The 12,122-nt window shown below is 46.0% G+C and overlaps 1 protein-coding gene across 1 annotated transcript in view; it reads left to right on the top strand.

The window, feature by feature from the left end:
• The first annotated feature begins 242 nt into the window (after positions 1-242).
• PCP4 (Purkinje cell protein 4) overlaps positions 243-12,122 on the top strand; it is a 52,341-nt gene continuing 40,461 nt past the window's right edge. The window contains exon 1 of the mRNA XM_051768019.1: positions 243-341. Within this exon, the coding sequence (XP_051623979.1) occupies positions 333-341 (9 nt within the window). The 5' untranslated portion in view covers positions 243-332. The remainder of the gene's footprint in view (positions 342-12,122) is intronic.

Here is a 12,122-nt window from a genome sequence, read left to right on the forward strand (position 1 = left end):
CCCCCCGCGGCTCCTGCCGCAGGACCCGCGGGCCGGGGGAGAAGGAGGAAGGGAAAGGAGAAGGAGGAAGGGAAGGGAGAAGGAGGAAGGGAAGGGAAGGGAGAAGCCGAGGATGAGGCGGCGGGATCGGGAGGGGAGACCGAGCCCCCTCCGCGGCCGCCAGGGGGCGCCGCGCGCCCTCGGGATGCAGGGGCTCGGGATTGGGTGGGGCGCTCGCGGGCTCGCCGCTGATTGGCCGGCGCGGGCCGGGCCGGGCGCGCGGCGCCGCTTCTTAACGCGCGTGGCGGGGCGGCGGGAGCGGCGAGCGCCGGGGGCACCGCGACTGTCGCGACATGAGCGAGGTGAGCGCCGCCGGCACGGCCGGGGGGGACGCGGGGCGTGGGGTTTGCGGTCTGCCGTAGCTCCTCGGAGAGGTGAATGTCACCTTCGCTTCTCTCCGGCCGGCCGGGGAGCGAGCGGTGCGATCCCGAGGCTCCGCTGCGCTTCCCGCGGGATGCTACCGCTGCGCTTGGTGCGGATCTGTAATAGCCGGATCCTTTTAAACCCTAATAAATAGGTCTCCACAGGTGTGCGTGTGCCTGCAGAGTATGAAGCAAGGAGATGTTTTGCCGTTTGAAGGATCAGGCACGCAGTGGAGAGTCGTTTAGTTAAAACCCACTAATAATTTCATATATATATATATGTGTGTGTGTGTGTGTGTATTGCCAAATAGAGCAGTAGTGCTCCATCCAGAGCACAACAGCACACTTCCCAAAGTTTAGCTTTAATTAACCATTCAGAAAAATGATGGAATGGACTGTTCTCCTGGAACACTAGATCGACATATCTGTCTATCTATCTATTTATTTATCTATCTATTTAATGCTTTCCTATCTATCTAATGCTTTCCTGTCTATCTGTCTATCTATCTAATGCTTTCCTATCTGTCTATCTAATGCTTTCCTGTCTATCTGTTTGCCCATCTATCTATTTATCTATCTGTCTGTCTATCTAATGCTTTCCCTTGGGGGAAAAAAAAAAAAAAGGATTTAGTAAGTTGTGGGAAAGTTGCCTGCTGGAGCTCATGGAAAAAAAAAAAACCCGCCCTATTTGTAGTTGGAATGATGATATAAACTTTACAAGTGGTGTCCTGGGAAGGATTGCAATTGAGGGGGGAAAAAATGTAAATAGTGCCAAACATGTAAGGATCACTTGTCCACTTGTAAATAAATAAGCTGAGAATTTGCACTTGTGGTTTTCCTTGGATTATTTTTGTTTGTTTGTTTGTTTTTGGTTTTTCTCTCTCATTGGAAAAGTTCAAAATAGAATTTTCTTAGTGGGCAGTGTTACCAGGCAGGAGGACTCCTGGATGGTGTAATCAGTGAAGTGCCAGGCATGTTCAGCTGGCAGATCCTTCTTTCCTTAGTGCAGCTCGTTCTTTGGGAATCAGCAGATGTACTAGTAACTGTGCCTTGCCCAGCACTTGGTTTTGGAGGCTCTTTGCTGTTATAAAAGACCTGCTAATCTATTAAATGGGATTTTCCTTTCTCAGCAGCAAAATTAAGAGTGACACCAAATCGGTTGTGCCTCGTTGCTGTGCAGGTGTTACACTCAGCTGTGGTTTTATACACGAGGTGCAAACCCAAGATGAAAAGGAGTGGAGCAGCGTGTTCCTGGTGCAGGGGTTTATGAGGAGCAGCTTAAATCTTGGCTTCCAGGTCATGCCAAGAGGGGAGAGCAGAGGAAATCCTCAGGGTGCTTTGCAGGGATCAGGCAGCCCAGGTGTGGTGCACCAGGCTCTCCGTGACCTCTCCTCTGCTGCTGCCTGTAGTTTTATCAGCTGGATGGAGTTCAGGCAGTGTGGGTTTGGGGGATTTTGTTGCCTTTTTTGTTTCAGTCACTGTTACTTTGACTCCCCAGTCCAGCTGAAGGATGCTGTAAGATGCAGCAACACTGTTCTAATTAAATATATAATTTGGCAAAAAATCTTAAAGTGAGGAGTAATATTTGGGTGGTGCTGCTGTACTTATAACTATCCAAGGCAGTCTTGTTGCAGCTTTTGTGCTGGGTTGTATTTGCCTACTAATTCTCTTTCATAATTTGAATCAGATTCCTTGCCCTTTGGATTTTAAAAGACTCAGTGAACATAAAGATCCTCCATTCAGCATAGGAGTTCTCTATTCATAGTGCATCTCCTTGTGCCTCCCAGAGTACTATTCCTAGCAAACCCTTGGAGCTGGGAGATGTTTCTTTGGTGCAGAGCTGTGACACTCAGCACTGTGCTCGGTGTCTTGGGTGCCACTGTCATTCAGCTGCCAATATTGGGGAGTTTATCACCCAGTGAAGAAAAGCCTCCCTGCTGTTACTGCCCTTTGGAGTAACAGCTGACAGCAAGATCTGCTAAAAAGCAGATGGAAGCAACTAGACCACCCCAAACCTCTCTGCAAAAGACTGTTGTTTAGAAAATGAAGCAAAACCCCCCACCTTGAGCAGAAAGCTCCTTAGACAACTGTTTGCTGCCATGGGGGTCTTAGTGGATTTAGCTTCTAATGCTCTAACTGAAAGATACTTTTATTTTCTTTGGCTTAATCTGCTAAAATAATCTGTGGACAGGGTGATTGGAAAGAGGCTCATTTAGAGCCATCTAAAGATTATCCCAAACACAAGGGTGCTGGGAGGGTGGGAAGGGGTTTTTTTTTACTTTATGGTAATGATTGTCAGGATTTGAGCAGCACTTGAAAGGTGGTTGCAGGAGCTTTGATCTCCCTCAGAGTTGAGGGAGATCTTGCTGAGACTTTGCACGGGTTCTCATTGTACTGCTTCATGCAAAATTAACTTATGGGCAGTGATTATGATGATTTATGATATGAGACTGATGGAACAGGTTTGTCAGAGAAGCTGTGGCTGCCCCTGAATCCCTGGAAGCGTCCAAGGTTAGGTTGGATGGGGCTTGGAGCAACCTGGTCTAGTGAAAGGTGTCCCTGCCCATGGCAGGAGGTGGGACTGGATGGTCTTTAAGGCCCTTTCCAACCCAACCCATTCCATGATTACCAGTCTCCTTGTGGAGAAAGCTGAGCAGGAAGCAGTAATTCATCTGGCTGTAGTATTTTTCTATTTTTTAGCAGCTAAATTTTTTTTTTTTTCAGAAGGGAAAATGAACTTTTCCACAGAAAAACACTACACTTCTTCCTCAGGGATATTTGTCTGAAAATGTGTTTAATAAGCTTTGGCAGAAATCTGGCCCCATAAGTAGTGGGCATGTGAAGTGTAAAAGTTGGATCTTGTGGCGTTGCAGATCATGGTTAGTGCTTCCTGCTGCCTGGCTTTTGGTGGCAGACAGATCCTTTAGCTGCACAGGGAACTTCTTGGGAATGTCACTGTAGACTGACATGCATTTTTAGCTCTGAAAATCTGCCATCAAATAACTGAGGAGCCTTTTCTTTAGATCTGTAGCTGTTTTCTGTTATTTTTTTTATGAGCCTAGAGAGAAGAGCCGTGCTGGGAAACATCAGCTACTGTCAATGAGCAGCCATGAGAGGCAGCCTGTCTTCCATTAAACCTCTCTAATCACACAGGATGAACTGGGGAAAGTGGTTTTGGGTGATGGGCTCACAGCCCAATGCCAAATTGCTCTTCACAGCCAGTTGTTTTACCAGTGAGCCTCTAAACTCGCTCCTGGCATGAACTTGATTCACCACAGGGATTCCTGTCATCTTATCAGTCATTTCACTCTCTGACATGTTGCAGATGGTGTTGGGTCGTGGTATTCTCCTGCCACAAAGGTGCACAAGAGGCATTTAATCACACAGACATTTTTACAACATCCCCTCTTGCCTCCTGTGTGGAACGTTTCTGGTTGTCATCAGAAACAAGGACTTGGGAAGAAGTGCACTTAAACACTCTGGTCCTGGAGCCCTGGATGCTGTTCCAGTGGTTCAGGGCTGAAGCACACCTGTCATGAGAACTTAAAACAGCCTTAGCAGAGATTTGTCTTGTTGGATGCACTGATTTTATTTGGATATTAAAGGTCAGAGCAGTATTGCTGTAGGGGAGGTAGTAGTAGTGTTGGTGCTGGGGAGGAGCTGAGCTTTAACACACGTTCTTCAGGTGTCCCATTTTGGGAGGGCCATTTGGGAAATCCTTTTTGATTGCCTGAGGCACCTGTGATTTAAGAGGAAAAACTTGCAGTGGAAGAGCCTCCCACAGTGTGAGAGGAGTGCAGTGCTGATTGCCAGGGTGCTGCTGGGCACCACAACTGCTGTGCTGGTTTGAGCCAGCAGCTTGATATATCTGAGCACTGGCCCAGCTGCCAGACAGCAGCAAGAATATTCAATATTCTGGCTTGCCTTTGGAAACAGGTGTCAAGCAACCAGGCACATGAAATTCAGAGATGGTGGGGTTCTGACTCCACAGAGTCTCTTAGTTGGGGAGGTGAAGAGCTGGGGACTTCACCTCTGCATATAGACAGGGGGTTTGGATACAGAGAACACCAGGTCTTGTTTCTTTGAGCTGCACCAAGCTCTTTGCCTTATATTGCCTCTGGGTTTTGAATCCTGCAGCCACTACTGTGCTGTGTCCACCTTCCAAAGGATCCTGAAGGGTGTTTGTGTGCCCTGTAATAGGGGTGTGCAGGGAGTTCAAGGGCAGATGAGGAGTCTGGAGCACTGAATCTTTGTTTTGAAGCTCAGATGACTTGGGGGGGAGGTACCCAGGCAGCCAGCTCAGCAAAGGTGGAGGCTGATGTGGGCTCACACTGGGATAAGAGACATTTTTGTGGAAATGGAGCTTCACCAGTCCTTGAGGTGTGTCTGTAAGACACCAATCACCAGGGCAGTCTGTTTTCCAAACCAGTAATACCCCATGGCTTGGTGGATTGGGCATGACCCTTCCCTCCAGGTTGAGGGGAGAACCTGGAGCATGCCTCTGTCCCTCTGGACAGATGTGTCCAGCAGGAGGCTCTTGGAGAAGGAGAGGGACACTCTTGAGTGTGAAACATTATGGGTAGGTGGAGGCTTTTGTCTGAAACTGTGGCTGCTTCAGGTGGTTAAATGGCAACACTGGAGTTCTTTCTTAGGTCCTTCTGATAAATTCAGTTGAAACCATTTCACTGAAATAATACTTAGCATTTTGGAACCGGATAAACACAAGTGAGGGTTGTACAATGACAATCTGATGGCAGAGAGTCAAAGAACTGGTTTGTGGGGGGAAAACACACCACATTTGTTTAGAGGAGCTCCTGTTCTCTGGGTGCTTCCAGTGCTGGGGGGTGTCTCAACCAGCCACTCATTTCAGGGGGGGCCTTCTGGATGCATTTTTCAGATACTGCCATGACCCCCAAGTGTTAATTATTTGCCTCACCGAGGTTATACCCACAATAGGTATGAAAAGTGTGTAGCTCTAAAAACCACAGCAAGAACGTGGCAGGGTGGAGGAGGAAACTCTGCAGCTGTTACAGGATGGGGGTGGGATAGATAAGCACATGAACATCAGTTTTTAATTTTAACTCATGTCTATTTATTAGCTGAGTGGTAAATTGCAGCTCAAAAGAGGAGGAAGAAGGGAGAACAATAAGTTTTACATCTGTCACTTTGCCTACTCCTTCCATCAGTGTGGTTTCAGTGGGATCAAGCATCTTCTAAAATAGCTCTTAGAAGTGGTGTTGGAAATTGTTCTTAATTTAATGGAACTGGCAGAAGCACACGGGTTTTCTTGCAATGTATGGAGTGCCAACAGATTCAAACAAAAAACACTTTAAAAAAAGGACATTTAGCCTTAATAGTACGCTTCAGATATCATATTTTGTTGTCAAAGAATAACTTAAAGCAAGAACTCCTGCATTTGTACAACAGGAAAACTCCAACCATCACATTGCAGTAAGTGATAATATAATTTCAGGTTGTAAAGCATGTTAGTTTCTAGTCCAATATCCTCAAATTTGTAATGAGTTGGCAAGTTTGTAAGAGTCGTCATCCAACAGTTTCTACATTAACTGGATCAGGCTAATGATGAAATGTGATGTATAGTGGCAGTTAACTGCAGCAGGAACAGCTGTGGCATTTTCATCAAAGGTTTCTGAATGTTTTTTTTTTTTTACTTGAATAAAATGTTTGATTTCCAGTGTGCTGTTGTCTGTCAGTTTTTTTTTAGGGATGGCTTGGAAAACGGGTTTGCAGGTTTTGCCTCTTTACCTTTGCTATGTGATAGAGTGGCTTTGCCACTGGATGTGTAAATCCTGACACCCACTGAGGAGGATGGGAGAAGAAGGCTGGAGGAATCAGGGGAAAGCAATGCCTTCCTTCAGCCTCTCAGGTTGCACCAGAGACTTAAATTCTCTGAGCCAGGAACCACTTTTCTCTCTGCAAGGCACAGGAAATTCTAATGAAGATGAATAACATACATTCAACCTCTTTCTAAGAAAAGGTGTTCTGTTGCCTCAGTTGTTTGGATGTTGGTAGATAACTAGAAACTGGGTCAAATCACAATCATTTCCCCTCCCCATTATCCTCTAATTTTTCTTAAGAAAACCAGCCTTTATTTCTCTTATGGAAAGATAGAGACAGACTGTATAAACTACATTTCTCTTATTAGGAAAACAAGTGACAAGAAACTGCAGAAGAGCTGCAATTGTGAAACATTAACAATGGCAGGATTTGAGGGCACAACTCGTGCCCACTCTCTGTGTCTGCTCCCTTGGAGACCAGACTTGTCTGCTTAAATTGGGCAAGTGTCACATAGACCAGGTTTTTGGCTGGTGGTGTCTGAACTCATCAGTTCTTACCAAGTGGGACATGGCCTTATTTATGCACTAACATGGAATTTGGAGGATGAAGCACAAGTTTAGTCAGAGAAGAAATGAAAATTGGTTGCCTACATGCCTTGAATATTAGTTACAGCTGAACAGTCTTTCCTCTTAAGGAGAAAAGTATTATTTTACAGACACCGAGTGTTCTTGTATTATCACCTTGGTATATAGTGCATGAAATATGACCCTAACCAGGGGTGTAGCTGGCACTGTGAGTGCTGTAACAGTAGATGGAATGATGTTAGAGAGCTCTTTTGTGAGAGCTGAAAGTAAGAAACAAAAGGAAAAGGAAAAAACTGCAGAAGGTGGTGTCCTTCTGTCTGACTTTGGAGACCTCAGAGATGGTGGGGAAGGTGGCACCGGGTATGAGGACATCATATGTTCCAATGTATGGAAACACAGAGCTCTAACTATGCCAAAATATGTACAAATGCATATTTAGTGTCTTTAACATTGAGTTTTAATGTCCAAATGCCTGAGAGAAAGGTCTGAGCTGTTTTGTCACCAGCCTTATGAGGTGTTCCTTGGCTGGCAGGTTTGATTCAGGCTGGGCTCTGGAGCCACAGCTGCTGGATGGTGCCAGCAGAACTGGAAAACTGCAACAGCAGAACCAGGGAAACCTGAAACATGTTCAGGTTATAATGGTTTAAACTTGGAAATGCTGTGGAAGGTCGTGTTGGATTGCTGCACGTGAGTCTCCTAAAAGTGAAGGAGAAGGGATTCCTGTAGGGATCCTGGCTGGCTGTACACCCTGCTGTGGATGCATTTTCAGGGGTTTTGGTTGCATCTTTTCTGGGAAGGATGGAGCACAGTTCAGAAATGCCCAAGCTAGCACGGACTAGGGCTATCCCTGGAAACAGAGAAATCCATGTTATGCTAAAGCTTGTTCAGCTTGTCAGGAGTTACGGGTTCTTCTGGAGTGAAGCAGCTGGAAAAGTCCTGTCAAGGCCAGGTTGGATGGGGCTCTGAGCAACCTGCTCTAGTGGAAGGTGTCCCTGCCCCTGGCAGGGCATTGGACTGGATGATTTTTAAGGTCCCTTCCAACCCAAACCATTCTGTGGTTCTAAATCAGCGTCTCTCGCAGCAACTGAGAGGAGGATTGCACGTGAAAAGCAGTTTTTCACAGAAAATCCCTTGGCTTTGTAGAGGGTGGAGGAGACCTTAGAAGAAAAACAGGAACCTGCATGGCTTAAAAATCCCTGGGCAGAGTGTTGGAAAGCAGACAGCACCCATTGCTAATGCCTGGGGATGATTTGCATCTCCTCGTGTCCACTATGACCCACAAAATAAGCCAGCAGGTACCGCCCTCCTGGGCACCTGGCTGTCCCCCTGCCCTGGGGACACTTTGTTCTCTTTGAATCCAGAGGGATAGCCAGGGATTGAAGTGGTAGTTGGCAGCATTCTGACTGCAGAAGATGCATTTTTGGGGAAAGGGCTGTTGAGATCATGGTACCTCCTGAATTGGTGCAAGTGTGTAGTTAAGCAGATGAAGCAAAAATTAGTAGATCTGAGGACATGCTTGATTTCTTGAGGATTTTGATGATATGAGACCTTTTCCTAGTGGCACTCAGGATGTGAAGGAAGACCAGTGACCTGTGAGAATGTTTTTATCATGGCACTTCCCCACAAAATGTTTGCTTGTAGTGAATTGGTGTTCCTGATCCAGGTTTTTTCAACTGATCCCATCCCTGATGGGAGCCACTATCCAAGTACTGCTGGACCTTTGCATCTCTATCAGAAACTTCAGCAAAGCCTCAACAGGCAGTTGGGTTGGTTAAATGAGTGCCCTTTTCTACCAGGGAATGAGGGAGTTGGGCTTTGGATGTCCGATGTGGATTTGTTTTAAAAGGGACCAAACAAGGTGAGTGCTGATTCCATCAGGCAGATGCAACATAATCTGGTGAAGGAGAGAAGCCTCCATGAGATGAACCAGAGTTTGATGCCCAGATAAATGTGAAAGCATTATCAGAAGCAGGAAAATAATCCTCATAAAAATCACAAGTGTGATTTTTTTGGACTCAATAATCTCAGAGGTTTTTTCCAACCTAATTGATTCTGTGATTCACTTGAATTTTAGGCATTTTCATTCTCCAGCTTTAATGTTGCAAGTAATGGGGTTCTGTCCTCCTTTTCTCCTGTAGGAAATATGCTTCCCTTTCAAATACACAGTATTAAATTATTCTTTTTTTAAACACTGAATACTCTGGATGTTGACTCCTCAGCACATAATTTTAACACTAATGGAAGTGCTCTGAAGAACGACTTTTGTTTGAATTTAGGGACAGTTCTGGAAGGAAACCTGAATGACACAGAAATGAGTTTCCTTGAATTCCAACCATGTATCTTTAAAAAGGGAGGTGAAGGGAGGCAGGAGATAAACTGCTGCAAATTAGAAGCATTAATTTGATGGGAAGGGAGGAGGAGGAAGAGAGGATGGGGGAAGGCAGGCAGCTTTCTGCAGATGACATGGGAGAGAGACAAGGCATGTGGCTTCATAGCTGCTTCACACATATCACTGCTGCAGTCAGATCTGACAGATACACACCCCTGGAAGAGAGCAAACATATTGTTGGCTTGGCACACTTTAAAATACATGTGCCAGCACACATGTGCTGCAGTTTAAGCAGGGCAGCCAAATGCCTAAGGCAGGCCAGATTGATGCCAATTTTAATTTGCCAGTCAGACTTGGCTAGTTATCACTCCTTTCCTTCAGCATGTTCTGTGAGCTGCTGGAGAGCATCAACACCCAGGCCAAGCTGAGTGAACCTCTCCACTCAGATCACAGCAGATCCTCTCTGTTCCACAGGGCTTTGATTCTCAGCACTGCTTTGTATTCCTTGTGTGGATCAAAAGCTTGGTGCACTTCCATCCTGGAACTGGACTTGTGGGACGGATTAGCAGGTGATATAAATATGGGTAGCAAAGGATCTGGCATTAATATCGTGAATTGCAAAGAACCCAAGCTGCAAATTACCTGAATTTGAGCAGTGGCTTTTGCAGTCATGCCATGTAAGCCTTTAATAGCTGTTTTTGTCTGGCTGCAATGTGTCTGGCTGCAACACGGCTGGATCTACATCTGCTTCCTGCATGAAACTTCCGAGGAACTTATTTTTTTTGTCTAGTCATAGTATGTGAGACTATGGATTTTCTGGAGGAGCACATTAGGATCCCCTTTTTAATGGCATTGCTGGATGGTTTGCTGTGTTTGTGTTTGAAGAGGTGCAAATGTTTAGATGGGTAACATTTTTCTTCTGCTTCGTATGGAAGGCACAAAGTGCAGAATGGAGACTGGTACATAATGGGAAACTGAAAACAGGGAATGACTAAGGATTACTTGGATTGGAGAAGGTTTCATTGAACTTGAATTGGAAAACACAGTTCGTAGAATCACAGAATAGTTTGGGTTGGAAGGGACCTTAGAGATCCTTCAGTTCCAACCCTCTGCCATGGACAGAGAACCTTCCACTAGACCAGGTTGCTCAGAGCTCCATCCAACCTGTCTTTGAACACTTCCAGGGATAAGGCATCCATAACTTCTCTGGGAAACCTGTTCCAGAACCTCACCACACTCACAGTAAAGAATTTCTTGCTAATATCCCATCTAACCCTGCTCTTTGTCAGTGTGAAGCCATTCCCCCTTGTCCTTGTAAATAGTCTCTCTTCATCTTTCTTGTTGCTCCCTCCAGGTCTGTGGAGGGAGAGTGTTTGAAACAATGCAGGGGAGCTTTTGCTGAATCTGCCTGAGCACATTTTACCTGCACTTGTTCCATGGCTGTGGCACTTCAGGAACTGTGGAACATTTGGTCTCAGGCCAGGTAACCTGGTGTGTCTGTCCTGGGGCCGGGGACCCTGCGAGCAACCTGCAGCTGCTCAGTGAAAATCTCTTCCTTAACTTCTCAGCCGCTGCTGGCAATGAAACGAGGAGCAGCATCCCTTCCACCGAGCAGCTGCAGCGTCCTGCGAGTTCCTCATTTGTGGAAATCCTGATTTTTTTTACTTTTTCTCTTTTGGACAGAGCTAGACTTTTCTTCTGCTTGCTGCGTGTGAGCTTTTTTTATTTGCTGCCCCCGACTCCTGGAGATGAAGGTGACCTTGTGCATCACCCTGTCCCTTTCCCTTTTATTATGTCGGGGCTGTTCCTAATCCCTTGGCTGCACTTTCAGCTCCTGATGCCGGGAGCCTTGCTCCGATCCGCATCACCCCCCCGACGAAGCAGCTCCCCTGAAGTCTCTAGATTGTAAAAACGAGGGACAAATCCTCTGTGTCAAGCGCTGCCCCGTTCCGAGGGCAGCTCCAGCCGCCGATCCCGGGCTCCCCGGGCAGGGATGTGCCCGTGGCACAAAGCCAGGGATAACGGGTTTGCGTCATCCGACTGTGCTGCCCTCGAAGTCCAGTGATTCCCTGCCGCTGGAATAACCCTGGAGAAGTCCCTGTCGTCCCTGTCATCCCTGCTCGTGGCTGGGGGGCTGCTGGCAGTCGCTCCCTGTGACCAGACGGAGTTAAGTGATGCATAAACATCCTCAGCACTCGCTCTTGCTCCTGCCTTGAAAATCGGAGGTCTCGTCTTGAAAAAATCAAATGTTTTGCCCCGAGGCGAAGGCAGAAAGTTCCTTTTTTTTTTCGTGGTGGCTCAAAGCTGCCATAATTAATACCTTTGGAAAAAAAAAAATACCTCCCTGGCCTGTTCCTAGTGCAGCCTAACAGACTGTAATAGCATCTGTTTGCCTCCGAAATGTGTAGGGAAACAGCAAGAAAATAAGAACAGATTTATTTTAATTTTTTTAAATTGTACAACTAGAAATAAAAACACGCCAACAGGGGGAAAAAAAAAAAAACCAAACCCACCAGGATTTTTGCAGTCTGGGAAGAAGCAGCCTGTTTTAATAATGATAGGCAATATGATCAGATATGAAGCAATTTGTCAGTGCAGATTTTTTGCCATGAATAATCCAAGCTGTCCCTTGAAGACAGCCTGGAACTCAATTACAGCTGAGTTTACAGCTCAGCAAATTAAATTACCCCAAACTTCAGAAGGGCTCGGAAGAATAAAATCTAAAGTAAATTTTTTGCTACCAAACCACCATCCACAATCAGTTATATTATGCTTAGGGGAGATCCCTGACCTCTTAATTGGCTTAGGACACTCTTCCCATCTGAAGATGCTGATATTAAAGGATAACCAAGACACTGTCTGTATCCAAATGCTTTTTCCAGGCTTTCCAGGGTTGTCTTACTCCTAATCATTTGCTATGAACTGCCTGTATTGCCTGCACAGGTGTCAAGGCTTATAATTTAGGTTGCCCTGGTACAACTGTTTGTGGATCAGAGACATCAACTCATC

The sequence above is a fragment of the Manacus candei genome, unplaced genomic scaffold (assembly GCF_025592945.1).
Source record: "Manacus candei isolate 608988 ecotype Guabito, Panama unplaced genomic scaffold, ASM2559294v1 h1tg000091l, whole genome shotgun sequence".
NCBI classification, from domain to species: Eukaryota; Metazoa; Chordata; class Aves; order Passeriformes; family Pipridae; genus Manacus; species Manacus candei.